This window comes from Neofelis nebulosa, chromosome 5 (assembly GCF_028018385.1).
Source record: "Neofelis nebulosa isolate mNeoNeb1 chromosome 5, mNeoNeb1.pri, whole genome shotgun sequence".
In the NCBI taxonomy this organism is placed as follows: Eukaryota; Metazoa; Chordata; class Mammalia; order Carnivora; family Felidae; genus Neofelis; species Neofelis nebulosa.
The window spans coordinates 25,272,849-25,300,287 of NC_080786.1; the positions used below are offsets into that span (position 1 = coordinate 25,272,849).

At 42.8% G+C, this 27,439-nt stretch overlaps 1 protein-coding gene across 3 annotated transcripts in view; it reads left to right on the forward strand.

Annotated features, from left to right (window-relative positions):
• The window catches only part of RFTN1 (raftlin, lipid raft linker 1), a 209,802-nt gene that overhangs the window by 80,190 nt on the left and 102,173 nt on the right, over window positions 1-27,439 (forward strand). For 2 of the 3 annotated variants that reach the window (XM_058729815.1, XM_058729813.1), the window contains exon 3: window positions 915-1,101. In XM_058729815.1, coding sequence (XP_058585798.1) covers window positions 915-1,101 — 187 coding nt within the window. The remainder of the gene's footprint in view (window positions 1-914; window positions 1,102-27,439) is intronic. The other variant, XM_058729814.1, reaches the window with a different exon arrangement.

Here is a 27,439-nt window from a genome sequence, read left to right on the forward strand (position 1 = left end):
GATTGCCTTTAGGGAGAAAGCCTGAAGGGGGACCGGGCTGGGATGTATACTTTTAATTGTGTATATGCTTACAGCTTTTGATTTTTGAATCTTGTCTGTCCTTCTCAAAGAATTGTTTTAAATCCAAATCTTAAAATAATTCCCTAGGTGAAAAATACTTGTTTTGATATTCATAATTCTAATGTTGAGTTAATGTGAGTGTTTTTTCAAATATTGACTAGCTTTTTGTGTCTAATTTTAGGCAATTGCCTATTCGTATTTTTCCTCCTCCCTCCCTCCCTCCCTCCCTCCCTCCCTCCCTCCCTCTCTCCCTCCCTCCCTCCCTTCCTAACTTCCTTCCTCCCTTCCCCCTTTTCCTCTTTCTTTTTTTCATTCTTTCTCTTCTTTCTTTCTTTCTTTCTTTCTTTCTTTCTTTCTTTCTTTCTTTCTTTCTTTCTTTCTTTCTGTAGTTTCTTTGCAAATTAAGGAAATTACCTCTTTGTCTTAAGTGTCACAGAAATTTGTTCCAGTTTGTCTTCTGACTTTGTTAATACTGCTTTTTGCCACCTGGAAATTTTATATTTGCGTGCAATTTCATTTTTTCCTCCTCCTCTTTTTCTTTTTTCTTTTCTTTTCTTTTCTTTTCTTTTGTTTTTTAATTTTTGGAGGGGATGGAAATGACTCTTCCAATGTGACCTCTGAGAAGACTGACTTCTAGGTTTAAGACATCCAGTCAGCAATGCCTTGAGAGGAGTTGGGGAATAACCTGTTGCTTTAAGTTCTCTTTGAAGGCAGTAGTTAAGGCAGGAATAAACTCGCTCTTAGCAAGAGGTGACCTGGAGGTCTCTGCAAGGGCAAGGGGAGAGGGACTTGGGTGGGGGAGAGTGGGCAGTTTTGTTGGGTCCCTGATGAGCCTCTCCTCTCTCCATCTACAGCAGAGCTCCCTCGGTCCTCAGCAGTGAGGCTGGCCTCCCTGCACGACCTGCCCGCCCAGCTCCTGGAACTGTATCAGCAAGGCTTCTCACTAGTGGCCCTGCACCCCTTCGTGCAGCCAACCCACGAGCGGGAGAAAACACCCCTAGAGCACATCTTCAGGGCCATCCTGATGAAGAAAACTGATAGGTAAGTCTTCTGAGGGTCAATGGTTAGCTTAGCATTCTGAGGCTGTTGTGTGTTGAATGGAGGAGGGAAAGTGAGAAGACGAGGGGTGGAGAATATATTTGAAATTTGCATGACGTTCCCAGGGCCTCTGCCCTCTGACAGGTAAGGCAAAGTGTTAGACAACCAGAGAGGAGTTTCATAGTGTCCTGTGACTGTCCACGCCTGACTCCGTATCACATCCTGTCCCCCCTTTAATTTATTGGATTACACTCCACTAGAAAAATGCCTCCTCTGAAGAGGTGTACTCCCAGAATGATGTAGCTGGTAAAAGCATCATACTATTAATCTCAAATGCATGGCTGCAAAACACAGTATTTTTTTTTAAGTTTATTTATTTGTAGGGGCGCCTGGGTGGCTCTGTTGGTTCAGTGTCTGACTGTTGTTTTTGGCTCAGGTAATGATCTCACGGTTTGTGAATTCCAGCCCTACATCAGGCTCTGTGCTAACAGTGTGGAACCTGCTTCAGATTCTCTCTCTCCCTCTCTGTCTCTGCTCCTCCCCAGCTTACTCTCTCTGTCTTTCTCTCTCAAAAATAAATAATTTTTTTAAAAAGTTTGTTTGTTTATTTACTTATTTATTTAATTTGAGAGAGACAGAGACAGCAAGAGTTGGGGGGGTGGAGGGGGCAGAGAGAGAGAGAGAGAGAAAATCTCAAGCAGGGCTCAAACCACGAAGCCATGAGATCATGACCTGAGCTGAAACCAAGTGCCAGATGCTTAACCAACTGAGCCACCCAGGCTCCCCAAAATTATTTTTTTAGAGGCTATATACAAACTTAATATCTTCCTCAAAACTGTAGAGATATTGGATATTTTAAACTTACCATAAGTTCTGTCAGTCACTAGGGAGGAGAAACAAAAGCCACTTGAATCAAGTGCTGTGATTGATTTGGTCTTCATTTTGATTTTCAAGACTTTGAGGATGTTTTCCAGTATGGCTTGCCCAGCTGAATGCTTATTCTTATGCTCTTATTGAGTCTCATTAGGCAAAGAGAGGTTGAGGTTGGTTTCTCAAAAGGAGCAGTATTAATTTTAAGTGATTTTTTGTTTTTAACAACAAAGGTGGGATAGTAAACACGTTACGTTTTTGTGCTTCATTGTGAAATAAAGTCTGGCGAGAGGAATCAGATCTGTCCTTTGGCCAACTATCATGGGAGGAATGATGACATGAGGTATAGTTTAAAAAGCGAGAGGGCAGAGTGACTGCTTCTCTTTCTCTCTGCCTGGAAGATAGACAGCTGGCTAGTGAGCTCACCAAGGCCAGCTGTGAGGCAGAAGGCTGAGTGACTAAGATGGGCTCCTCCTTCCTGGCCAGTAGAGTTCATTTCTTCATGGCTGATCAAGCTCTGGGCTCTTAGTCGGAGTCAACATGCATTAGAATTTGAAGTGAGAGATGGCAGGCACCTTTGCTAATGTCCAGAATTACCATGGTTTGTGTAGAGTAAAACTTTTCTCAAGTCTGTCTTTTCTGAGTATTGGTTTCTTTATGTCAATTTGCTGTATATCTGGGTCAGTCACAAGAGAGCGTTGTTCTGGGAGCCATAGTGGTTTTAGGTTCCACCGACACATAGGATATGCCTGATTATTTATAGGTCCCTTGTACCAAGTGTTCACTGTGTGCCGGGCTTTATAGGTGTCATTTCATTCCCGTAAGCAGCCTTTGAAACAGGTACTTTTTTTCTTTCCATTTTAAAGGTAAGGAAGCTGAGGCCCAGGCGTTGACTTCTTTGTCAAGGTCACACAAATGGCAGCAAGCAGAGCTCTGACTGGTCCCAGGCAGGCTGACTCCCAAACCTGCATCTGAACCCTGATGTGAGGTACCTGAGGTGTTTCTGCACCCAGGATTCTTGTGGACAACTCCTTCCCAACAAAAGTGGGGAAGATACCTTTGATTTTTAGATGAAGTAATTTCATCATTCCACCTTCCTCCATTTTTACCACTCAATAATCTCAAAGAAGTCAGAATTTCAGAAAGGAAACAAAATAAAACCAACCTACCATGTACCTTCCAGGTTACACAAGGCATACACTGGGCATCAGTGTTTCTGTTCCTTACCTCATGCCACTGGCCTTGATGTTTAGAGGGAAAAGTCCACTTTGGTCAGGTCACAAGAGCATCCCTCTTGTGTAATTCCACTGTCAGGGATTTGCCATGAAGTCAGCACATCATAAATGAATTTGACTCTAAATGTGAAGATACGTTTTTTGTTGTTTTTTTTTTTCCTGCTGTGGAGTACCGCCTCTCAAACTTTGATGTGCCTCCTGTGAATCTCCAGGGATATTGTTCAAGTGCAGGTCTGGAGGTGGGCCTGGGACTCTGCATTTCTTTCTCTTTTTTTTTAATGTTTACTTATTTTTGAGAGGGAGAGAGAGACAGAGCATGAGCCGGGGAGGGGCAGAGAGAGAGGGAGACACAGAATCTGAAGCAGGCTCCAGGCCCTGAGCCGTCAGCACAGAATCTGACGCGGGGCTCAAACTCACAAACCACGAGATCATGACCTGAGCTGAATTCGGACGCTTAACTGCTTAAGCCGACCGAGCCACCCAGGCGCTCGGAGACTGCATTTCTAACACATTCCTAGATGGTATCGATGCTGCTGGTCCAAGGATCACACTTAGAGCAGAAAGGGTTAGAGGACCTGACTAATTCTTGTCCCACTCCATGCCTGACAGTCACCTGCATTCCTGGGGATTGCCCCTTCACTGCCAGGGAGAGTTTTGAGAACTGGAAAAGATGAGAAGGAACATGCTTGTGGTTGGAGGGCCTGTGCTCTATGCTGACCTGGCTGTCAGTGAGTGCTGTAGTGTCAGGGGCACATTTGTAGATTTTTCTGGTACTAAATGATTTGCAAGGCCCGAACTTACTCTCAATTATCTGATCAGATGAAGTGGGTGAGAAAGCTCCTCTTAAGGATGAAGAACCCTCACTTTTGGGAATAGTCCATTATCAGCCAGTGGTGGAGCTGAAGTGTTCAAGAGGGGTTTTTTTACTTCCACTGAGGACAGTCCCTGAGCTAATGAACTTACTTTCCAGAAAAGGAAAATGGGTCAAGCTATTAAGAAGAATGAGACACGGGTGTGCTTGAGGGTTTTTAAGTAAGAGAAGATGGCATTCTCCTTGGGTTCGAGTTCACTCTGGTCTACAGTGCCTGGACCACCTGCCTGGATGACTTTAAGGAACATTCCAGGTTCTTAACAAGCAGCATCAGAGCAAGAAATTCCTTGGATAACTTTGTGCTGCATCTTTGAAGCTGCTCCCACCCCCACCCTGTCGTGTTTGTTTTTTTAAAGGAAATTGCCAAAGCCATGGTAATGACAGTGGTAATTTGCCATTCTCTTGGCAAAAATGACAGAATTTCCCCACATCCATTCCCCATTAGTATTGGGTGGGAGGAGTGGGGGTGAGAAGCAGGATCATTATAGGATATCATTTTAAAGGACAGGCATTTTCTCATAACAAACACAATAACCATGTGTGTTTGCATCTGAGAAAAGACACCACACTATTAAAAACAAACAAACAGGGGCGCCTGGATAGTTCCATCGGCTAAGTGTCCCCTAGACTCTTGATTTCAGCTCAGGTCACGATCTCAGGATTCATGAGACTGAACTCTGCTCAGGCTCTGTGCTGGCAGCCCAGAGCCTGCTTAGGATTCCCTCTCTCTCTCTCTGCCCCTCCCCCACTTGTGCTATAAACAAACAAACAAACCAACAAAAACCAATGGAGCTTTTCCTGTACCAGGAGGGAGTTTATGTAGTAGAAATGAAACAAAGGACGTACATGATTAATCTTTAATAAAGACAGTTAAAATGATATTTTTCATAAAGTCTGCCAAAGTTCTGACAGCTGTAGATGCTGTTAAATGAAATAATTTAGGTCTCAAAGATGAAGTAAATGCCTGGTTAATATTTTTTCTAAGTGGACCATCTTGATAGAGCTGTAGGTAAACTTTTTAGAGTACCATCAGTCCAAATCAAGTTCATTTGCAAGAATTACCGTGGGATGACTACTTGAAACTTGGATATGAATCTTAATACGTTTGAAAGGTGAACATAATGTTTTTAGCAAATAACTGGCCTTTGGGATCTGTAGCCAGACCAGGAAAAAGAATAGAGCATGCAAGCTTGCACTCATTTCACTCCCTCACTCCCTCATTCATTTGCAAACACTCACTGAACACGTATTCTTTGTAAGGTTTTTTCCTAGGAGCTCCACTTGGTGGGGAGGTAGAAGGTGTGAGGTTCAACTGGACACAGAGCTTGCCTTCCAGATACCTGCGATTTAACTGAGAAAATAGGGGGCACCTGGGTGGCTCAGTCAGTTAAGTGTCCCAACTCTTGGTTTCAGTTCAGATCATGATCTCATAGTCTGTGAGTTCAAGCCCCACATCAGGCTCCAGGCTGACAGCACAGGGCCTGCTTGGGATTCTCTCTCTTCCCCCTTCTTTCTCTCTTTCTCTCTCTCTCTCTCTCTCTCTCTCTTTCTCTCTCTCTCTCTCTCTCTCTCTCAAAATAAATAAATACACTTAAAAAGCAACTGAGAAAATAAGGCATGCCATGGGAGTTTGGAAAAAGAAGTCACCTCCTGCTGGAAAGGAAACCAAGGAAGTGTTTCTGGAAGAAAGAGCTTTTAACGTGGTCCTGATTTCTTTGGGGCAAAAATAGGAGTAATGTGCAAGAGGTAGAGGAGTGTATTTAAATCTTATAATGAAATGTTTTCTCGTGGAGTTTGGGTAATTTGTGAGCATCATTGACAGTCTAACTGGATCATTAATGAGTTTTTCCAAAGGCTCAGCACAGTAGTATTTCTCTGAGCCCTATACCATTTTGACAAACCTTACTTAAATCCACGAAAGATTGCCTGATCTTTTTTCTTGAAAATTCTGATAACCACCCTTTCATTTTAAGATGTCAGGCCAACCCATACACCTAAGTACAAATTGTTCTTGATCCTAGGTGTGTTGAATTTACTTTGAAAACTGACTCAAGAATGAATAGCTGAATGCGGAATATTTAATGAATAAGTAGAAAGAGAATTTGTACTCTTTCTCAAAGCTCTTTCTTTGGAACACTTAGTGATTTTTAATGGACGGTATAGTTAGTATAGTTTCATTCACTGAATTCTAAATACAGTTAAGTTGTCCTTCAATTTTTGGGGGCAGCTTTCCTTAGAATGAGTTGCCAAAGATCTCAAAACTTGCTGGCTAAGAGAAGTCACTTATTACAATGTCACTTCTGGTATTTCGTGAGTATGGGTTTAATTCTAGGTCATTTTATGGTTGTAGACTTGAGTACAAAAACACATTGTGCTGCCCCATTTTTCAGCTGCTGAATTGTCATTGTTCACACGTAGAGCCATGATTGAAGCCATTTGGGTCCCAGTCCCCTGGGATCTTGCCTTATATGGTACAGAGGACCACAAACATTGGTGAATTCTGTCCACATTCATCAGGTGCCCTTTGGTCTAGGGTGAGGGGCTGGGGCACACAGCCAGACGCCGTTAATGCAAAGGGTGGGATTCGGAAACCCTTGTGGAGGGTGGAAAATGCATATAATGAACACTGCCCTTAGGAAAAAAAAGAAAAGGAAACTACCTTTGAGAATCTCTATCAGCCCATGAAGTAATACTGGAGCATTTCTCTACCTGATCTGTGCATGTTTTCCTGCAGGACTAGACTAGATCGGTGTCTCCTACAGTGAACCCCGTGGGGAAGTAAGTTGGTTCCGTGTAGAAGGAGCCTTCGTTAGAATCACACCTGGGGACAGGGGGGTGAGGTGCTTGCACCTGCAGAGGCAGAGGCGTTTGTGGGAACCTGGGTGGAGGGAAAGGTCTCCGCGCCTCGCCTCCCGGCTCACATCCATTCTGGGACACATCTGCCCGTTGAGAACAATTGGGCCGTTTTAAGTGGTAAACAGGCCTGTCCTTCAGTCAGATTTCTCTGAGATAAACATGTGAGATAATAGCTTCACTATGCAAAGATGGCTCTAAAGAGCTCTCAAAAAACTTCTCTGCTGGGCTGGGAGTTGTCAGATATATATGCAAATTATGTGAATGCCCAGCTAAATCAATAGGTCTTGGTTTTCACCTCTCACCCGGAATTTATTAATGGAGGTGCTTTAGAAAAGGAGGCTCTGTGGTTCCCATTTGCTCTGGGTCTGGAATGATGGGTGGATTTAATTTTTTTTTTTTAATTTATTTTTAAGAGAGAGACAGAGTGTGAGCAGGGGAGGAGCAGAGAAAGAGGGAGACACAGAATCTGAAGCAGGCTCCAGGCTCTGAGCTGTCAGCACAGAGACCGACGCAGGGCTCGAACTCACAAACTGTGAGATCATGACCTGAGCCAAAGTCGGATGCTTACCCACTGAGCCACCCAGGCGCCCTGATGGGTGGATTTGAACAGGGAAACAAGTGGTGAGATGGGTCTCCCAGGCAGGCGGACTGGTTCTAGAAGAGCCAGAACCCAGAAAAGCAAACCAGGGATGGTGTGGGGTGACCAGAGCACGAGGTCAGAGGGAAGCAGGGAGAAGAGGCATGAGAAGCACAGGGCCTGGATCAGGAGGCTTCCAACAGCCGGGCTAAGAACTTCGAATTTACCCTGAGGTCCGTGGGGAACCGTTGCAATAGTTTTGTTTTATTTTGTTTTGTTTTGTTTTGTTTTGGAGGAGCAACCCTTAGAGTCGTGCTGAGTTTTCAAAGTGTAAGAGGCGAAGGAAAAGAAAACTAAGAAAAAAGAAAAAAAAAAAAAAAACCTAAGAGGGAGAAAAAATGGAGGCTGTCAGTTATGGAGGGAGCCAGATGGTAACTGAAGTAGGCTGAGATGGATGGGAGATGTGTCTGATGGGAGGAAATAGTGGATTTTAACATTTAGCTGAAAAGGGACAGCATGAGGGTAGAGGAAGAATCGAGATACGAGTGCAGTTTTGACTCTGAGTGACCCGGAGGGGTAACTGGAGGAGGGGGGGAGTGGGGACGAGGACGGGCTGTGTCTTCGTGGGGTTTCCCAGAAACAGATCCTGAGAGGATCAAGGAAGTGTTCCCAGGAAGCCTCGGTTAGAAGTGGGGACGCGGGACGGGGAAGGGAAGGAAGCCTGCAAGAGTACGATGTCAACCTTGGCCTGATTGGGCAGGAAGCAGCGAGTGTACCTTGAGGCTGGGGAAGCGGCTTACGTACTCCTGCACCGAGGAGCCCTTTGCCGCGAGCCACCCTAGACACTTCCGGATCCAGAGCACATCCCGGAGAGGCAGTCACGATAGCCGAGGAAGACCTGGAACATGCAGATCCTGGGGGGACGCACAGAACCAAGAGGGGCTTTGGGGGGCGTCTGGGTGCGTATGGGCAGCATCCACCGCAGAAGGAATGTGAATGGCATCAGTTAGGTCGCGTTGTGCTTGCGGGCAGTTGCCGGTGGCAGGATGTCCACTGGCAGGTGTGTGCCGGGCGGTCAGGAGCCAGGAGAGAAGTCTGAGCTGAGTGAGGTCATGGGAGGCTGTGTGAGGCCGCGGGAAGCCCATGAGGACGGGCCCACTGCTGCGTCACTGACTGAGCCCAGCCCGTCGTGGTCCCCATTCCCTACACCAGATGCCTCCGGTAATTCTTAGAAAAGACGCAGTGGCTTGCCGAAAGCCGCGCTAAGTGAGCTGCTCGGTTCCAAATTGACCATATGCTTGGAGTCTGAGAAGTTTTTCCTCTCAGACCGCATCAGCAAGCTGTACTCCCAAGTACTTACGAGCAGCCCACATTGCTGGATGAGTCAGCTCTGGCCGCCCAGTGTCATGTGATGCAGTGAGAGATGATACTTTTGGCTTTTTGCTGTTTTATTTCCAGGAAAGCAAATATCAGAAAGTGCCCAGCCTTTACCCCTTACTCCTTTTTGGGGGCTGGGAATCTGAAATCCTGAAGACTGACTTTTTTTTTCCCCCCTAAGATAAGGCTAGCAAACTGAGATACCTCCAGGGGCCAGGATCTTGGGTTGGGGCTCCTGGGTATCAGAGAACCACTGCCTCACTCTGCCTGTTGTTGCCAGGTGTCACCAGATCTTGTCCGTTTTCTTGAGAAAAGCCAGAAATCTGGATTTTTACATGAAAACTTCCCTTTTTTCAAGATTGCCTCACTTTTCCAAAATACAGGCATACCTTGCTTTATTGCGCTTCTCAGATACTACATGTTTTACAGATTGAAGGTTTGTGGCACTCCCGTGTCACGCAAGTCTGTCGGTGCCATTTTCCCCAACAGCTGCTCGCGTCATGGCTCTGTGTCACAGTTCGGTATTTCTTGCAATATTTCACACTTTTTCATTATCACTATATTTGTTATCATAGACTATGGTCAGTGATCTTCGACGTTACTGTTGTGATTGTTTCGGGACACCACAAAACACACTCATGTAATAAGACAGTGAACTTAATAGATCAAGGTGTGAACTGGCTGCCCCACCAACCAGCCATTCCCCCATCTCTGTCCCTCTCTTGGAGCCCCCCTATTCCTGGAGACACAGCAGTATTGAAATCAGGCCAGTTAAGAACTCTGCAATGGCCTCTAAGTGTTCATGTGAAAGGAAGGGTCACACATCTCTCACTTTTAATCAAAAACTAGAAATGAGGAAGCCGAGGAAGCCATGTTGAAAGCCAACATAGACTGAAAACTAGACCTAACTAACACACAGTGAGCCAAGCTGTGAATGCGAAGGAAAGTTCTTGAAGGAAATTAGAAGTGCTGCTCCAGGGACCACATGAATGATAAGAAAGAGAAACAGCTTCATTGCTGCTAAGGAGAAAGTTTCAGCGGTTTGGAGAGAAGAGCAAACCACCCACAACATTCCCCCGAGGCAAAGTCTAATCCAGAGCAAGGTCCTAACTCTCTTCCATTCTATGAGGGATGAGAGGTGAGGAAGCTGCAGGGGAAAAGTTGGAAGCCAGCAGAGATTGGTTCATGAGGTTTAAGGAAAGAAGCCTCCTCCTTAGCAGAAGGCGGCAAGATGAAGCAGCAGGTGCTGATGGAGCAACTGCAGCAAGTGACCCAGAAGATGTGGCGGAGACGGTGAATGAAGGTGACTACAATAAACAGATTTTCAGTGGAGACAAAGCAACCTTCTATTAGAAGAAGATGCCAACTGGGACTTTCATAGCTGGAAAGAAGTCATTGCCGGGCATCCAAGCTCCAAAGGACAGACTGACTCTCTTGTTAGGAGCTAATGTAGCCAGTGACCTTAGGTTGAGGCCAATGCTCATGGAAAATTCTGAATATCCTAGGTCCCTTAAGAACTGTGCTAAATCTACTCTGCCTGTGCTCTGTACATGGAACACCAAAGCCTGGATGATAGCTCATCTGTTTTCAACATGGTTTACCAAATATTTTAAGCCCACTACTGAGACCCATTGCTGAGAATAAAAGATTCCTTTCAAAATATTACTGCTCATTGACAATGCACCTGGTCATTCAAGACCTCCGATGGAGACGTACAATGAGATTAATGTTGTGTCTGTGCCTGCTAACAACATCCGTTCTGCAGCCCGTGGATCAAGAAGGAATTTCGACTTTTGTGTCTTATTATGTAACAAATACATTTTGTAAGGCTCTAGCTGCCATAGATAGTGATTCCCCTGATGGATCTGGGCAAAACCAATGGAAAACATTCTGGAAAGGATTCACCATTCTAGATGCCTTTAAGAGCATTCGTGATTCATGGAAACAGATCAGAATATCAATTAACAGGAATTTGGAAGAAGTTGATTCTAGTACTCATGGATGACTTTGAGAGGTTCAAGACTTCAGTGGGGGAAGTCACTGCAGATGTGATGGAAACAGCAAGAGAACTAGAATTAGAAGTGGAGTTTAAAACGGTGACTGAATGGCTGCAATCTCATGATAAAACTAACAGATAGGAACTTGCTTCTTATGGATGAGCAAAGAACGTGATTTTTTGAGATGGAAACTTCTCCTGGTGTAGATGCTGGGAAGAGTGTTGAGATAACAACAAAGGACTTGGAATACCACATAAACTTAGTTGATAAAGCAGCAGCAGGGTTTGAGGGGATTGACTCTGATTTGAAAGAAGTTCTGTGGGTAAGATACTATCAAACAGCATCAGCACATGCTACAGAGAAATCATTTGTGAAAGAACAAGTCAATGGATGTGATAAATGTCATTGTTATCTTATTTTAAGAAATTGCCACTGTCACCCTAACTTTCAGCAACCCCCCGCCCCCACCCTGGTCAGTCAGCAACCATCAACATGGAGGCAAGACCTTCCACCAGCAAAAAGATTAGGGCTAACTGAAAGATGAGGACCATCAGATGAGGGTCAGCATTGTCTAGCAATAAGTATTTTTAATTAAGGTATTTTGTGTTTTTAGACGTAATGATATTGTACACTTAATGAACTACAGTATAGTGTCAGCATAACTTTGCTATGCAAAAAATTCATTTCACTTGCTTTATTGCACGAGTTACTTTATTGCAGTGGTCTGAAACCAAATCTGCAGTATCTCCAAGGTATGCCTATAACGTTGTGCAGCCCTCACCCACCCCACTGGCTGCCATCTTACAATCTTTCAGATTTCTGTATGATGCTTCTTTCAGTGGAGTTAATCATTCACCCTTTGAGCTGCCTCGTCTCCCTTTCACACCCAGCAATCATCAGACTTCTCAGACCCTCTTGTTACCATTTCTGTATGTCTGCCCACCTCCTCTCCCCCTTGTTAAATCTTCTTTCATCTTTGGATTCCCATTACTTAGAGTGCCAGGTGGTGAGTAGGTGTTGCTCAATAGAATTTTCCTGAATTGAGTAGAATAAAACTGTGCCCTGGAATTTTGCTACCATCATTCGCTAAAAGACCATAAATTCACTGCAAAATGGATCTGTCTTCGGTTTACATATTTACCATACCAAAAGTGCATCTTGATAATGTAGCCACACAACATGGACCCCAAGTAATGGATCTCTCTCTCTCTCTCTCTCTCTCTCTCACACACACACACACACACACACACACACACACACACATCCTTTCATTGCCCAAATAAAAGTGATTTGCCACAAGGGTATATGTATGTTATTTTTTGTTCTTCTTTTTTCTTTTTAAAAATATCCAAAGGATGGCCTTCAAAGGAAAGGAAATCTTTGTGGACCTTAAGTGGAGTACAAATGTATTACATTGCCTTTTTTTTTTATAGCCCACAAGATAACATGAGCATTTTCTTTGGCATTTGCAAAGGGCAAAATTGGGAAAGTACAAAATTATACTGGAACTAAAAAGAAAGTTCTTTTACAAATTATAATCGAAAGTGTCCTCTTTAAGTGGCCTTATGTCTCTTCATGTCTAATTTCTACCAATTACTTTGACTCTTGGGAGAATTATAGGGTTTCTAGAAAGAGGTTTCATAATTAAACGAAATACACAGGGGGTGGTAGCCTACAGGGGTGTGCCCTAGAAAATGCTCCCACACGAGGCTGAGGTTCAGCCCTGAAGCGTGCTGATTGTTGGAATCACACGTGGGGAAGAAAAGTAACGCTGGGCTTAGCAGTGATTGACATGTGTTACTGTGGTGGGGAAACCACAGCAGCTGGTTTATTCCCTGACAGCAGAAATTGAGGAAGGTGAATTCAAAGTTCTTTTCTTAAATCAGAGCAGGGAATACAAAGGTGTTTGTTTAGCATGGAGGTCGTTATTTTAGATTCAGATATAGAAAGGGCCCCCACTCTGTGCTCGCAGCTGCCCCTCATTGTTGGCGTGGTATCAGCCTTCATCAGTTTTCTCAAGCTTCCTGAGGTATTTGGAGGACTTGATTAGCTCTCCTGGGCTGCCACTGTACCCCCCAAGGAGCTGTCCAGCATCACCGAAGACTGCCTTAATTTATTCCTCCTATTTCCCATCTCACTCTCGAGTGACACCCTTCTCTGGTGTGTTGAAGTATCAGGATTCACTGTTAATTATTGTGTTTGCACTTTCCAATCTAATATGCTGGTGTAAAGCCACATTCTCTTGGGGAAAGAGAGTTTTCTTCAATCCACACCCCTAATGGCTTGCCTAGTTACTCTTATTCTCCACCTCCAAAGTGTCGGCCTTTGTCCCAGTGGAGAGAACAAGGGAGACAGACATGTACTGTTCAGTGAGAACTCATTCCTCCCGCCCGCTCCCCGTTTTATAGCTGTCCTTGATTGCCTGTGTTATTCTCCGTGTTTTATTTTTTATTTATTTATTTTTGTCTCCTCTGAGAGAGAGAATTAGCATACTGGTGATTTCCAGTTGTTCCCCAGTAGTTTAGAATGGCGGAGAATAGCAAACCGGTACCCAAAGCACAGAAACACAAGCACTAAATTTCTTTGAAATATCCTGTTGATCTTAAAGCTTATGCAAATACTAAAGTACCATGAAATGTCTGTATTTGTTTTAAAATCAAATAAATAAGGCCCCCTTTCCCCACGGAACACACAATCTTTCAACAACAATGGAAGATTTATTCTGTGGCATTACAGGTGGGCTGTACAGATAGTTACACACTATTTTGAAGGCCTTGTGCACACAATGTAGGTAATTGAGTTGCAGATACTTTTACTGAAGTGTTAGATTTTTATATGCCTATTGCATATTAAATTTGGGAACTCAGATTGTCTTACTTTAAATATTCCTGGCAGTCTTTTTTGTCTTTTCTCTTTGTCAATCAGACTTAAATTAGTTTGTGTGTGTTTTTCAAGCTGAGAAAGACATGGGCATTACCAGTGTTGCTTCCTGGAAAAAGGACTTAATTTTACATATTTAGCTATGAATGCAGCAGCAGGTGAGAAGTAACTGTCAGGTCCATATAAATATATTATTAGTGATTTCTGTGTTCTTAGGATTTTGATATAATGACTATCTTTATATCTATATAACTGTCTCGTATAATTTTTTAAGTGTTTGAACGATGGAGCCATTTTACAAAGAGATAAAAGCTATAAATATGATTTAGTGGAGTACATCATTTCATTTGCCTTCCATTCATCAACCATGAGTTGGAACTGAAAGTGGCTCCAAAGTCTTTAAAAACCAAATTAGTAACTTGTATTCATACAACACCTGTTTTTGAGAGTCTGAGAGCACTTTTGCTTCACTCCTATATGTGTTAAGTCTTATAATCTATTCTCACTATGTCCTCATGACGGCTGTTTTTGTTGTTAGTATTTGTTGAAAACATTATCGTGTGTTCAGTGGAGGTTTTAGACTTAATTCTGTTTTGTAGCTGAAAGGTACCATTTTCTTCCCTTATTCCCCACCTCCCATTTCATAGCCTAGGAAAATTAGCCTAAAGAAGGTATAAATGACTCCTTGGTGTTGAAGTGTGGGGTGGGTGAGTGGGACTGTGGGGTGGGTGTGGGGCTTAATTCTTTCTTGAGGCTCATGGCTCAGAAATACACCATCTTTCAGCTCAGGGGTCCTGGAGCTTACAGAAGAGTCCTCAGAGCATTCCCAGAATCCTCTGGGCTTTGCAACATTGTCGGTCCCATAGCTGGGCTCTGGGACCAGAGGCCTGGTTATCCCCAGACTAGTTTCAGGACACAGGGCTGACACTGCAAGCCATTTGGACCACCCTAGATGGCTCCATTCAGCAGACTGGCTGGGTCTTATCAGTTTCTGCACTAAAAAGTTCTGTGCAAATGGTTCTGAGGCCCTTAGTGAATTATTTTTCCTCTGTTTCCGAAAAATATAAAATAAAATAAAATAAATGTATTTATTAGGTGTCTTGTATCTTCTAAGGTAGTAGCCTTTGTTAGAATGAGATGAGCACAATCCCTGCTCTGTGGGGGAGGGGGGGTGGCATTTATAACAATACCCAACTTGTTGAAATTTTTATTTTCAAACTTTTATAGTTAAAATCCCCAAAATGGCTCTGTCAAGCAACCTGGATCTTATTAGGAACAAAAAGCCCACTTTCCTTGTGAAGAACATGTATACGTTTGCAAGTAATCGTTAATACGATCCATCATTTACGGTACCAGCCATAAGAGCCACCATCTGTTAATTGCTGTGTCTGGTCAGAGCTCTTGTTCATTGATTCAGGATATACATTATCTTTACTCCTGAAAGCCAAGACGAAGAAGCCAAGGCTCAGAGTGGTGACTTGTCCAGAGTCACACTTTTGAGAGAGTCCTGGTAGATAGTCCTGCCAGAGTCCTGGCAGAGGAGCCAGGATTCACATCAGAATCGGTCTACTACTAGCGCTGCTCCTCCTCGGGTTTTTAACCGTTAGGGTTAGGGGTAAGGTAAGATTTCTCAGCCTTCATAGTGTCTCAACTATTGACAGTTTGGGCTGCAACCATCCTGTGCATTGTAGGCTATTTAGCAGTATCCGTGGCCTCTACCCACTAGATGCCAGGAGCAATCACCCAGCACCTCTACCCCCAGCCCTGCAGTTAATGACAGAATGTCTCCAGACATTACCGATGTCCTCAGGCAAAACTACCCCCGGTTGAGAACCACCGGGTTAGTGTTAGAGCGTGAGGCAGGAAGTAGGAAGTCCACCTCTATTGTCTTCCGGACAGCTACCTTTTTCAACAGCATTTATTGCATTTACCTATATTTACATTGGAATGAAGCGGCACCTTTATTGTAGTTTGGACTTGTGTACATACCCTGGTTTGTTCCCGATTCTTTAGTTTCCGTGATCTCTTTATTGGTTTTTGTGCCATGCCATGCCATTTTGATTACAATCTGTCTGTAATGTATATTAATATTTATTAAGCCACTCTTCTTCTTTTCCAGAATCTTAGTAGCTTTTGCATGTTGATTTTTCCATATCAAGTCTAAAGTTATTTTCTCCAGCTCCCAGAGAATCCTTTTGAAATTGTAATTACATTTACATAATAATTTGAGGAGAGTTTCCACCATGTGTTTTGAAGAACGTAGAGTTCACTGTTACTGTTGGAAGTAAATTTTTATTTTAGAGCTTTGTGATAATTCTGAAACTTCTATGCACTATCTAAACCAGTATGACCAAAGTGGGGAACGTGCCCATGTTGAAGGAGTTCTGAGGCTTCTGTGTATATTTATTTATGTTGAAAAATTAGGAGAGAAATGATGTGTTACTAATATTGAACATTCGGGTTGGAGGTGGTACCCTGACGGGGTACTGATGTCAGAGACCACCTGTCTGCATGAAGCAGGAGGGGTCCTGAGGAAGGCAGGGTTAAGAAGACGACTTCATTTGAAAACTCAGTGAAGTGGTTTTGTGGATTATTTTTTGTGGATTATTTTAACTAATTAGCCCTCATGAAATGTACACATGGCTTAAAAAATTCCTATAACACGATCGCAGATTGAGGAAAATACCAGGAACGTAAATGTAAAATACTTCTCTCTCTCCTTCTCTCTGTCTTTGTCTCTCCTTTGTCCCTGTCTGTCTCTCTCTCTTTCTCACATACACACACTCACACCCACACACAGAGAAATGGCCACACTGACCCATCTCTCACTGTTTGTAAGAGCTTTCTTAGTGAGATTAAAAAAAAAAAATCAATGCCCACCTATTCAGATCTGAGAGAAGATAGCCAAAGAAATTTGGAATCATCAAGAAGGCATTTTGAAATATAGGTTTACTTCCACTATTGTTAACAGTGAATCTCATTTCAAGTGTATATTAAGTCTTGAAATATCAGCTATTCATAATATGAACTTACTGTGATTATAATTTTAAAATATTGTTCATTTCATTTGCTTCTCATCTCTTAAAACTTGTTTTGTAGGTATCGGTTTATAACATATGTAAGATGCTGGTATGGTAGTAGGCAGGAGTTTTGACTGACCTAGTTACGTGATCCAAAAATTTGGAGACCATTGGCTCATGGAACTTCTGGGCCACTCGGATGGTTCCCAAAGCAGTTAGAGTTTTGCTACTCAAAGTGTAGTCCCAGTACCAGCAGTATTGACATCACCTGGGAGCTCCTTGGAAATGCAGGTTCCCAGGCCCCATCCAGACCTGCTAAATGGGAATCTTCATTTTTTTAAATGTTTTTATTTATTTTTGAGAGAGAAAGAGAGAGAGAATTGGGGGGGGGGGGGGGACTGCAGAGAGAGATGGAGACACAGAATCCGAATTGGGCTCCAAGCTCTGAGCTGTCAGCACAGAACCCAATGCGGGGTTCCAACTCACAAGATCGTGACCTGAACCGAAGTTGGACGCTCAACCCATTGAGTCACCCAGGCGCCCCTGGAAGTCTTCATTTTAACAGGATCCCGGGGGGAGCTGTTTTCACATTAAAGTTTGAGAACAGAGTTAAGCTGTGCTTTCCTATTAGGTAGCTACTAGCCACATGTAGTGATGTAAATGTAAATTTATTAAAGTTAAATAAAATTAAAAACTCAGTTCCTTGGGTGCACTAGCCACATTTTAGGGGCTTGGTTGCGATATGTGGCTAGTGGCTACTATACTGGACAGTGCAGATATAGGACATTTCCATCATCTTAATTCAGTTTGAGGGTGTAGATGGGAAGAAAAGAAGGAAACAATAAACAGACTTTAACATGGAAAATGTGCATTACATGTAGACAAGAAGAGACTTCTTGTCACTCAACTGGACATGGCCCATGAGAGAGTCATGGAGAGCATTCAGATATTACTGTTAGTTTGATTTGCAGCTAATGTGACTTTTCTGAACTAGTAATATCAGGCAGACTTGTTTTTATTCAGTGTTACATTTGTGATAAAATATTATTTGTGCATTAATACTGATATTAGTCCTTTCCACAACTTTCAGTGTAAATGAGGAGCCTTACTAAGGACCCCAGAGAAAGCAGGACCCTGCCCCAAATCCCATTCCTTGTGTTTCTTTTCTTTTCTGTAGCCCAGCCTGGCGGGGATTGAAATTCTTTCACAGCTACATTATACAGGGACCAATGGGGTAAAGGCTGTTTGTTTTCCTGTTGCTTTCAAGATTAATGGTGAACTCCTTGGGTTGCGCAGTCACCGATGGTTTATCTACCAGAGAGCTGGCTCTGACTGTAAACAGTGAGACAGGATGTGGCAAGATTTCTTAGAATAAACAGCAGTACTGAATAGTGAGATGCCCACAGTGACTTGCACGCACTTGGCAGTGCACAGCTCCCTTGGAGAGCTTGTGGTTAGGGTATCATTTTCACGCCCCCCCCCCATCATTTCCGGAATGTTCCTGGTGATACCAAACCCTTATCGACAGAAGTGGTGAATGTCTGTTGGTGAAAGAGGAAGATGAAATTAGAAGAAAAAGCAGTGACCCATCTATGAGTTCATTCTTCTCTTTCTTTCTACTTCCTGTTTCAGAACTCCCCTGATAGATTACACAGGTAGGTACTTTATTTAAAGATTTGCTAGGATTTGTTTACTTCCCCCCCCCCAAGCATTTCTTAAGCTTCACTATTAGGGGAAATTTTGACCCCAATAGCTTTGTATTTTATTTTGGTAGATTTGATTTATTTTGCAAGGGGGAGGAGTCATAAAATAATCAGATATCTTTCCCCTATTGTTCTGTGAGCATCTCTGGGAAGCAGCATCTGTTCCCCTCCTCTTCACCCCAACTACCACCGGTTGCAGAGATCAGGGAATACCTAAAATCTCTCTCCCACCCATCCACTCCCTCTGCAAAATCTTAGCTCAGTTCATTACTGCTGTTCTAAAATATTCTTCCCTTCTTTGTCCATCACACACAATGCCACCTGCTTAATCTTCTTAAAGTCTGTATTTTACTATCTTCTCTTATCTAAGACCATCCATGACTTGCCTTTCCCTCGAAATGAAGTCTAGCCCCCTCCTGCAGCAACACACCCCATCCTTTCTTTCCAACCACGGTTCTCACTTTTCTGCTGCCTACTGCAGACATGGCTCGAGTCCTTCCTAACAGCAGATTCATTCACCTGTTTGCTGGGGTCCTGTTTACTGGGCCCGCTGATTCCAATAGGCAGCCCTCACCTTCAAGCACCTTTTACCAAACTGACCTATTTATTATTTCTAGCATGTAACTCATGCTTTTTTCCATCAATATCGTTACTAATTTCTGTTCTCAGTGCCTGGAATATCCTTTCATCCATTGTTCCACGACTAATTTCATACAGCTTCAGACTCCCCTGACAGAGTTATTATTTACTTATTTATTTAACGTTTATTTATTTATTTTGAGAGAGATAGAGAGCGTAAGCAGGGGAGAGGCAAAGAGAGAGGGGGAGACAGAGAGTCTGAAGCAGGCTCTGTGCCATCAGCAAAGAACCTGATGCAGGGCTTGAACTCACTAACTGTGAGATCATGACCTGAGCTGAAATCAAGAGTTGGATGCTCAGCTGGCTGAGGACCCAGGCATCCCATGACTTCTTGCTTTTTAAAAAATTTCTTATTTCCTGATCCCTGACTCTGAAAGTAACTGAACTCCCATAGCACTTACGTTGTTATGTGGTTTGCATATAGTAAACAGCAGTATTGGGTAGTTAGATGCCCATAGACTGTAGGTTTCTTGAAGCAGGATCTAATTTAGTGCCTTACATGGGGTCTGTGGTCAAGAAGGTGATGAACAGATAAATGAATAATACATAGATCTTTTTATTGTCTTTAGTTTTACATTAGCTAATGAAACTAGAAAAAGCCTTTTTTTTTTCTTTCCTTGACAAATCTTCAGATCTGTAGTTCATTTCCCTCTCTACCACTACTTAAAAAAAAAAAAAAGTCATTCTGATTATTCTACTTGAACTTGGTATTGCCTTGGGGGAAATATCTTAAAAATCCTTCCTGTTTCCCAGACATAGAGAATTTGTTTCTGTCAACTGACATTTAGTAATTTTTTTCTAGTTGGAGAAGTGCCTAGTAGTCTAAATTTGAGTTTATCACCATTTCGTTCTGATTATTCCTAAATGAAGCAAAAATAGTTCTACAGATGAACTGCACATTCTCTCTCCTTTCTTTCCATAACTCAAGTTCAGTCTGTGCTTAATGTCCTGGGAAAAGGAGATATTGTTTAAACGCATGGTCTTTGAAGTTATCTAAGGGATTTAAGAGTTGAAGTGAGATATGTTACGTGTTTATTATTGAAAAGTAGTGTGTATGGGGGTTCCTGGGTGGCTTGGTAGTTGAGCATCCAACTCTTGATCTTAGCTCAGGTCTTGATCTCAGGGTCATAAGTTCAAGCCCCATGTTGGACTCTGTGCTGGGGTTGAAGCCTACTTAAAATAATAATAATAAAAAAGTAAAAGTAGTGTGTATGGTAGTTTTTATTCACATGTTTATTTTTATAACAGTTTTTTGACTGTTTCAGATCTGCTCATGAAACCAAATGGGTATTTAATTAACTGCTTGGCACTTTGTCAGTATAATTTGAAGACTAGCCCTTTTGCCTACATTAATTTTGAGTATTTAAAGTACTCATAGACATGGTCTTTTTCTTTACTTGCAAACATGTTTATTTAATGGCTTAGCAAAAGGTTATGTCCCAGCCACTGTGGAGCTAACAGGGGCTGTGTGAATGCACTGACCAAGATCATGATGGTTTAGCCAGAATCATGGAAGGGAAGAATCTGTTAAGTCATTACAAGGAATGAAGTATCTGAATTGAGTATATGGGTTGGTTATTCTGATTATGATATAGTTAGATAATCTGCTCACTCTTATCTCTTCCGTGGCATCCAGCTTTCTGTGACTCAAATGGGAAGTTTGTCTATGTAACTGAGAGGCCAGAGGCTGGTGGCCAAGAGGTCAAATTCAATCCCAAGATGTTGGCCAGCATAACATTAAAAAATATTGACAGTTATGGCTGATATAAAAACACGATTTAATGACTTCTTTAAAAAAAACAAAACGAAGTTTTGGCAGCCCTGGTCTGGAATCTCTAGTGATGGCTGGGATGTAAACTGCCCAGGTTACCATGGTTTCCACTATTCCCACTGTCTCCCCAATACCGTAGTGACACAGCACTTGCCTATTTAATGTCACTCCAGCACTGTGACTTCTCTCATGGGAGAGACAAGTTTTCTGCAACCACATTGCCCTCAGAAATGGCATTGTGAGAGGCGCCTGGGTTGGCTCAGTCAGTTAAGTGTCTGACTCTTGATTTCGGCTCAGATCATGATCTCCTGATTTGTGAGTTCAAAGTCCTGCATCGGGCTCTGCACTGACAGTGAGGATCCTGCTTGGAATCCTCTCTCTCCCTCTCTCTCTGCCCCTGCCCCCCCCACTCTCTCTGTCTCTCAAAAATAAATAAATGAACTTAAGAAAAATTTATTTTTAAAGAAGAAAAAAAAAAAAGAAATGTCATTGTGAGAGGACATCCAGTAGAATTCTGTGTCTGAATGAAAAGCAGAGAGAGCCTTGGTGGACATAAAGACCATTCCTGTATCTTTTATATGAGAACAAAGTGTCTAGATTATGTGTTTTTGGTCAAAAATATCCTCTTCCACTCATTACCTGTGGGCCTTTAAGTTTGTATCCCTGATTTGACCTTCTGATCCCCTGGCTGCCTGGGGAGTGACTGCACAACCCTGGGCAGATGTGATCGTTGTAACAAGCACAGCTCTGATCTGCGCAGTTTTTATTATAGTTGATGTTTGCATGTCATGAGGTCAACACGACTCAGAGTAGGTGGTCTTTTCTTACGGTCCTAAGCAACTCTGACATCTGTGGCCAGTTGTGCTGACGTCTGAGGTACTTCAGCATAGGGGCTCTTTGCTCCCCTGCCCTACAATTAGGAAAGGTTTGCGCACAAGTGCTCAGCATCTAAGTCTGCTTTTATGTGTTTGTTGTGTAAGCGTTTATTTAAAATTTTCTACTCACTTTTGGCCCACATCCCATTTATAAGGTGTCAAACAAGTGAGGGCTGTTTGGGATGATGAGAAAGTTCTGGAAATGGATAGTGGTGATGGTCGCCTGACATTGTGAATGTACTTAATGACACTGAAAGTACACGTAGAAATAGTTACAGTGGTAAATGTTATGTATACATTAGCCACAATTAAAAAAAGAAGAAGTGAGGGGGGCAAGAAGCTGGATATACTTTTTGAGTTTTTCTGACCAAAAGAGGCATAGAGAAAAGTCCTCATTCTTATGTTACATTTCCTTAATCTCTGGTCTTTTTTTTTTTTTTTTTTTTTTTTTGGAAGGTTTGTTTTTCTCCGGAGTCTACATTATTGGTCTCTGCAAGTCATTCATTCTGTGTTTTCTCTTTCCACGGGCTTGTTCAGTTATTGCCCAGGGAAGATCTCTATGAGAGTGGCAGATACAACATACCCAGCCTGGGTGGTGGTTCTTCACTCTGACTACACATTAGAATCACCTGGGAGTTTCCAAAGTCTCCTTGCCCAAGTCATACCCAAAACCAATTAATCTGAATTTGTGAGAGCTCCCCAAGTGCTTCCAGTGTTGAATGCAGCCAGGGCTGAAGTTGCCTGCGCTGTAGGAAACCCCGTCTGATTAAAAGAGCCCATTCCAGTGCCTGAAGTCAGGGCACGTCAAAGGCCATTTTCCTTTTCTTCTCCATACCCAGTTGTTTCAGACATTGCCTTCACATGATTTGAAGTACCTCCGATATGAGAAGTAGGGCCAGGCAGTGGTGTAGGTTTAGTTTAGAGATGCTGACCCAGAGAATCAATATTAAAGAGTCAAAACAGGAAACACAAATACCCAAAAGTATAGAATGGCTTTTTTTCTCTTTATAAAAATAAACTTTATTTTAGAATCATTTTATATTTAACAGAAAAATTGCAAAGAAATCACAAATAATTCCCTTATACCCTTCATCAAGTTTCCCTAAGTGTTACTATCTTACATTACCATGGTCCATGTGTCAAAGCTAAGAAATTGACGCTGGTACATTACTGTTAACTAAAATGCGGATTTTATTTGGATTTCATCAGTTTTTCTATTCATGTTCTCTTTTAGTTATGGGACCCAGCCAGGGTACCACAATACATTTAGTTGTCATGTTATGATGGCTTTTTAAAACTTTGCTGGGCTGTGAAGTCTTAGCTACTTCTCCAGTGTCCTGAGCAGTCAAGGACTGCCATGTGTATGTGCCTTGTTACCACTACGTTGCTACACTAAGAATTTGAATGCATTTTTTCTTATGTATTCTTGGCTTTTAGGGCATCACATCTCTGCCCGGTAGTATCCCTTTTATCCCTCTTCCTTTCAGAAAATCCCTTTGGAATGGAAATAACCCCCCCCCCCCCCCACCAACTCTCCAATGCTGCATACAAGTGGGGGCCTCAAGATGTGACAGGGTTAGAGGTTTTTTCAGTTAATTTTTCCCCAGGAAGTTTTTGAGAAATGACCTAACAGCATGAAGATGTTTTTATTTTTTCAAGGGACCAAACTGTTCAGGACCAAAGTCAATGGATTAATTTGATAATCAACACATTTTAATCACATATCAAATGTAAACAGATTTCTTTGCACTTTTTCCATAGGATGGATTAAATCCTATTTCCCTTTGGGGATTTCAAGACTACTGGTAAATTGAAGAGAAGATTGTGAGTTTGTTAATTGAAGCAGATGACAGGATGGTCCATACCTTGCTCCTTGACATGCTTCCCTGGTTTGACTTTCAGGACAGACAACATAGTCTCTTGGTTTTCTTCCTTCCTCCCTGGCTTCTCCTTCTTCTCCTTTGGGCTTTCTTCCCTTTTCTCCCAATGTCTTCAATGATGGAGGGTCCCAAGATTTAGTCTTTGACTATTCTTTCTCTATGTTAATTGAAATCTCAGCTGGTCTTGTGCTTTAAATACCATCTGAAAGCTGATGACTCTCATATTTATATCTCCAGCCCCTCTCCTGAAATCCAGACTGGAATATGTATTAAACTGTCGACCAGACATCTCTACTTAGATGTCTGCTGCATAAGGCAAATTCAGAACATCTGAAACTGAATTATTGACCTTCCCCCAAACCTGTGCCACCCACAACCTTCCCCATGACAGCTGTAGCAATTTCTCCCGTCTCCCAGTTACTGGGACAAAAATTCTCAGTCATCCTCATCTGCTTTCTTCCCTCTACACTCCACAAGAAAGTCCTGAAAGTTCCACCTTAGAAAATATATTCAGAATCCAGCCTTTGTGACTGTTGCTATACTGCTAACAGCCCACGTTGAGCCACCATCATCTCCCCACTGGACCACTGAGTTAGTCTCTCTTAGCTGCCTCCTATCAATTGGATCATGTTACTTCTCTGTTCAACACTCTCCAAGGGCTTCCCCTCTTTCTGTGTAAAAACTACTGTCTTCACTGTGGCCTCTACGGTCTACATTACCTCACTCCCCATTGGCTCTCTGGCTTGTCTTCTTTCTCTTCCTCCTCTGCCCTTCATTCACTGGCCTCCAGCCACAGGGCCTCTGTGTTATCTCACCTCAGGGTGAGACACTGGCTATTCCCTCTGCCTGGAGGCTCTTACCCTAGATATCAGCATGGCCAACTCCCTCACTTCCATAGATCTTTATTCTAAATGTCACTTCTCGGTGAGGCCACCTAGACCACCCTCATTAAAATTGCAGCTTTCCCACATACTCCTGATTCTCTTCATCTTGCTGTTTCTTTTTTCTTCTAAACTACTGCTGAACATACTCTTTTATGTGCTCATGTATGCTTATTGTTTTTGGCCTGTCCCTCTCCACTAGACTGTAAGCTCCACGAGGGCAGAGATTTTTGTCTCTTCTGTCTATTGATATATGCTTAAAAATATATGTCTGGCACATAGTAGTTACAGTCAGTTTTTATTGAATGAATAATTCTTAACTGTGAAGGGTGTTTGGAAAGTTAACGCAATTACAGATGATAGTCACTAAATCAGCAATGGCTAATGTTTGCTGAGCCCAGACCTCCTGCCATGGCCTATAGTAAGGGCTTTATAGGCTTTTGTCTTATTTAATCCTTACAATGATGTTAAGAGACAGTTATTCATAATATTTCCACTTAACAATGAAAGAAACTGAGACACAGAAAGTTTAAATAAATTGTCCATAATTGTAAATGGCCCATCTCTAGTTTGCTTTAGCACCTGTAGCCTATAACCAGTAAGTCTGGAGGAAATTATGGAATGGATAATGGAGGGAGAGGGGGAAGCATATTTCGTTGTTAACAGTGCTCTTGTCAGAGTGCTCACATTTAATTTCAGAGTATGCGGTGTTAATTTCCAGATGAGGGAGGCTTTAGTTTGTAGTTAATCCCACATCTCCAAAAATGCAGTCTGTGTTCTTCCTTTTTCTTATTGTTTAAACCCAGGTCTCTGTCCTTTCCAGAACTGGAAGCCATTTAAGCCTCAGTCCGGTGAAGTTTGGTTCCAGGTTTTTCGTTTCCTTTTCCAGAATGGCCTTTGGGGAAAGATAAATGGTGTTCCCCCTCCTGTGAGGGCAAATATCTCCTCAGCTGAGAGTTTCATGTTAATGCTTCTTCCTTAGGAACTTTACTGACTGCAGAATACTATTCCCTCCTGATGTGATCCCTTGGAGGGCCACGCCCAGGCCCCTGCAGCCACTTCTGGCAGGTGTCTGCTTCTCTCTCCCAGGGTAGTCCTTGTCCTCAGAGATGTGGAACACTCGTCACCTGTCAGCGGCCACTCTCAGGCTGCTGTCAGCTGTCTGACTAGATCTTGTGGGCCTGGGCCTGGACTTGGACCTACTCACCAGTGGGAGGCCTGTTCTGAGCATGAAGTTATAATATCTTCCTACTCAGCATCTGTATTATTTTTCTATGCTCTGTAATGAATTGCCACAAATTTGATGGCTCAGAACAACATGCATTCATTATCTCACAGATTCTGTAGCATATTTAGGTTCTTTGCATCAGGTCTCATCCAGCTGCAATATAGGTGCTGTCAGGGGCTGTGATCTCAACAGAGGTTCAACTGGGGAAAGATCTGTTTCCACTGCTTCCCTTAGGTTCTTGGCAGAATTCATCTCCTTGCAGTCATAGAACTGACATCCCTGTTTCTTGCGAACTGTTATCCAGGGGCTGCCCACAGTTCCTTGCTATATGGCTCTTTCATAACATGGCAGCTTACTTTTTCAAAGCCAGCAAGAGGAGCATGTAGCTCCAGTCTGCTGAAATGGAATCTTATAGCATAGTGTAATCACAGGAGTGATACCCCATCCTCTTTGCCATATTGTGATGGTTAGAAGCAAGGTTCAGTACCTGTCCTCACTCAAAGGGAGGGTTTTACAAAGGCATGAACACCAGCAGGTGGAGGTGATTGGGAGGAAGGGGTCACCTTAGCGTGTGTTCACCAGAGCAACCATATTTAATGTGGTTAAGTTGTGGAGGTAATCCCTGAAGCCAGGGAAGACCTATTAGTTGCTCATCTATTCCCTCAGCAGATGTTGGATTCGCTTTGCCAAGACTGTAGGTCAGGATGTGATTTTTCATGTGGCATCTAGAAAATTTGTAATAATGCCTATTTTTGTTGATCTTTTGTGCTCCTTTCAGTTCAGATGTAACTGAGTCAATTATCTGATGAAATGAACCAGAGATGCCTCCCTTCTTATAGCACTTCTTGTTATAGAACCAAAGATGGTAGCTATGAGGTCCTCTATTAAAGGTTATTCCTTATGAACCTGGGCTGTTGAGCTGCTGAAAGACAGACTCATCTTCCCTCTGTTCATCTTATGAGTGTTTTACTGAGTGGATACAGTGTCGACTTATTTTAAATGATTCCTGTTTTTCAGCCTACTCATTTAAAATCTCAGTGTGTGTGTGTGTGTGTGTGTGTGTGTGTGTGTTTATGTTGTTTTTTTTTTCAATTTTATTTTTGACAGAGAGACAGAGTGTGAGCGGGGAAGGGGCAGAGAGAGAGGGAGACACAGAATCTGAATCAGGCTCCAGGCTCTGAGCTGTCAGCACAGAGCCCAACACGGGGCTCGAACCCACAAACCATGAGATCATGACCTGAGCCAAAGTCGGCCACTTAACCAACTGAGTCACCCAGGCGCCCCTCCAGTGGGTGTTTATAAATAACCTCACACAATCTGACCTTTGTCTTCATATGACAGAGCAGCTGGGATTTCACATGTTAGAACACTGTCTTCCCACGCCTGTCTTTGTTGTTGGAGACCCCACGATACGCATGACAGGATGTCATGACCACGTCTTCTCTTTCAAAAGTCTGAAATATTCTGCTTTAGTTCCTCTCAATAGGTCTTTTGTTTGGGGGGGGGATAGAGGATGAGAATGTGGGGGAAAAATGAGAACATGATTCTAGTCTCTGATGAAGTTATAAATCAGGAAGACTGGAGCGCAGAATCGGTTTCTTTTTTGGAGTTAGTTTATTCCAGTTTGACCAGTATGGAATCAGTTTATTCTTTCACATTTCAAAAGTATGTGCCTCAGTCC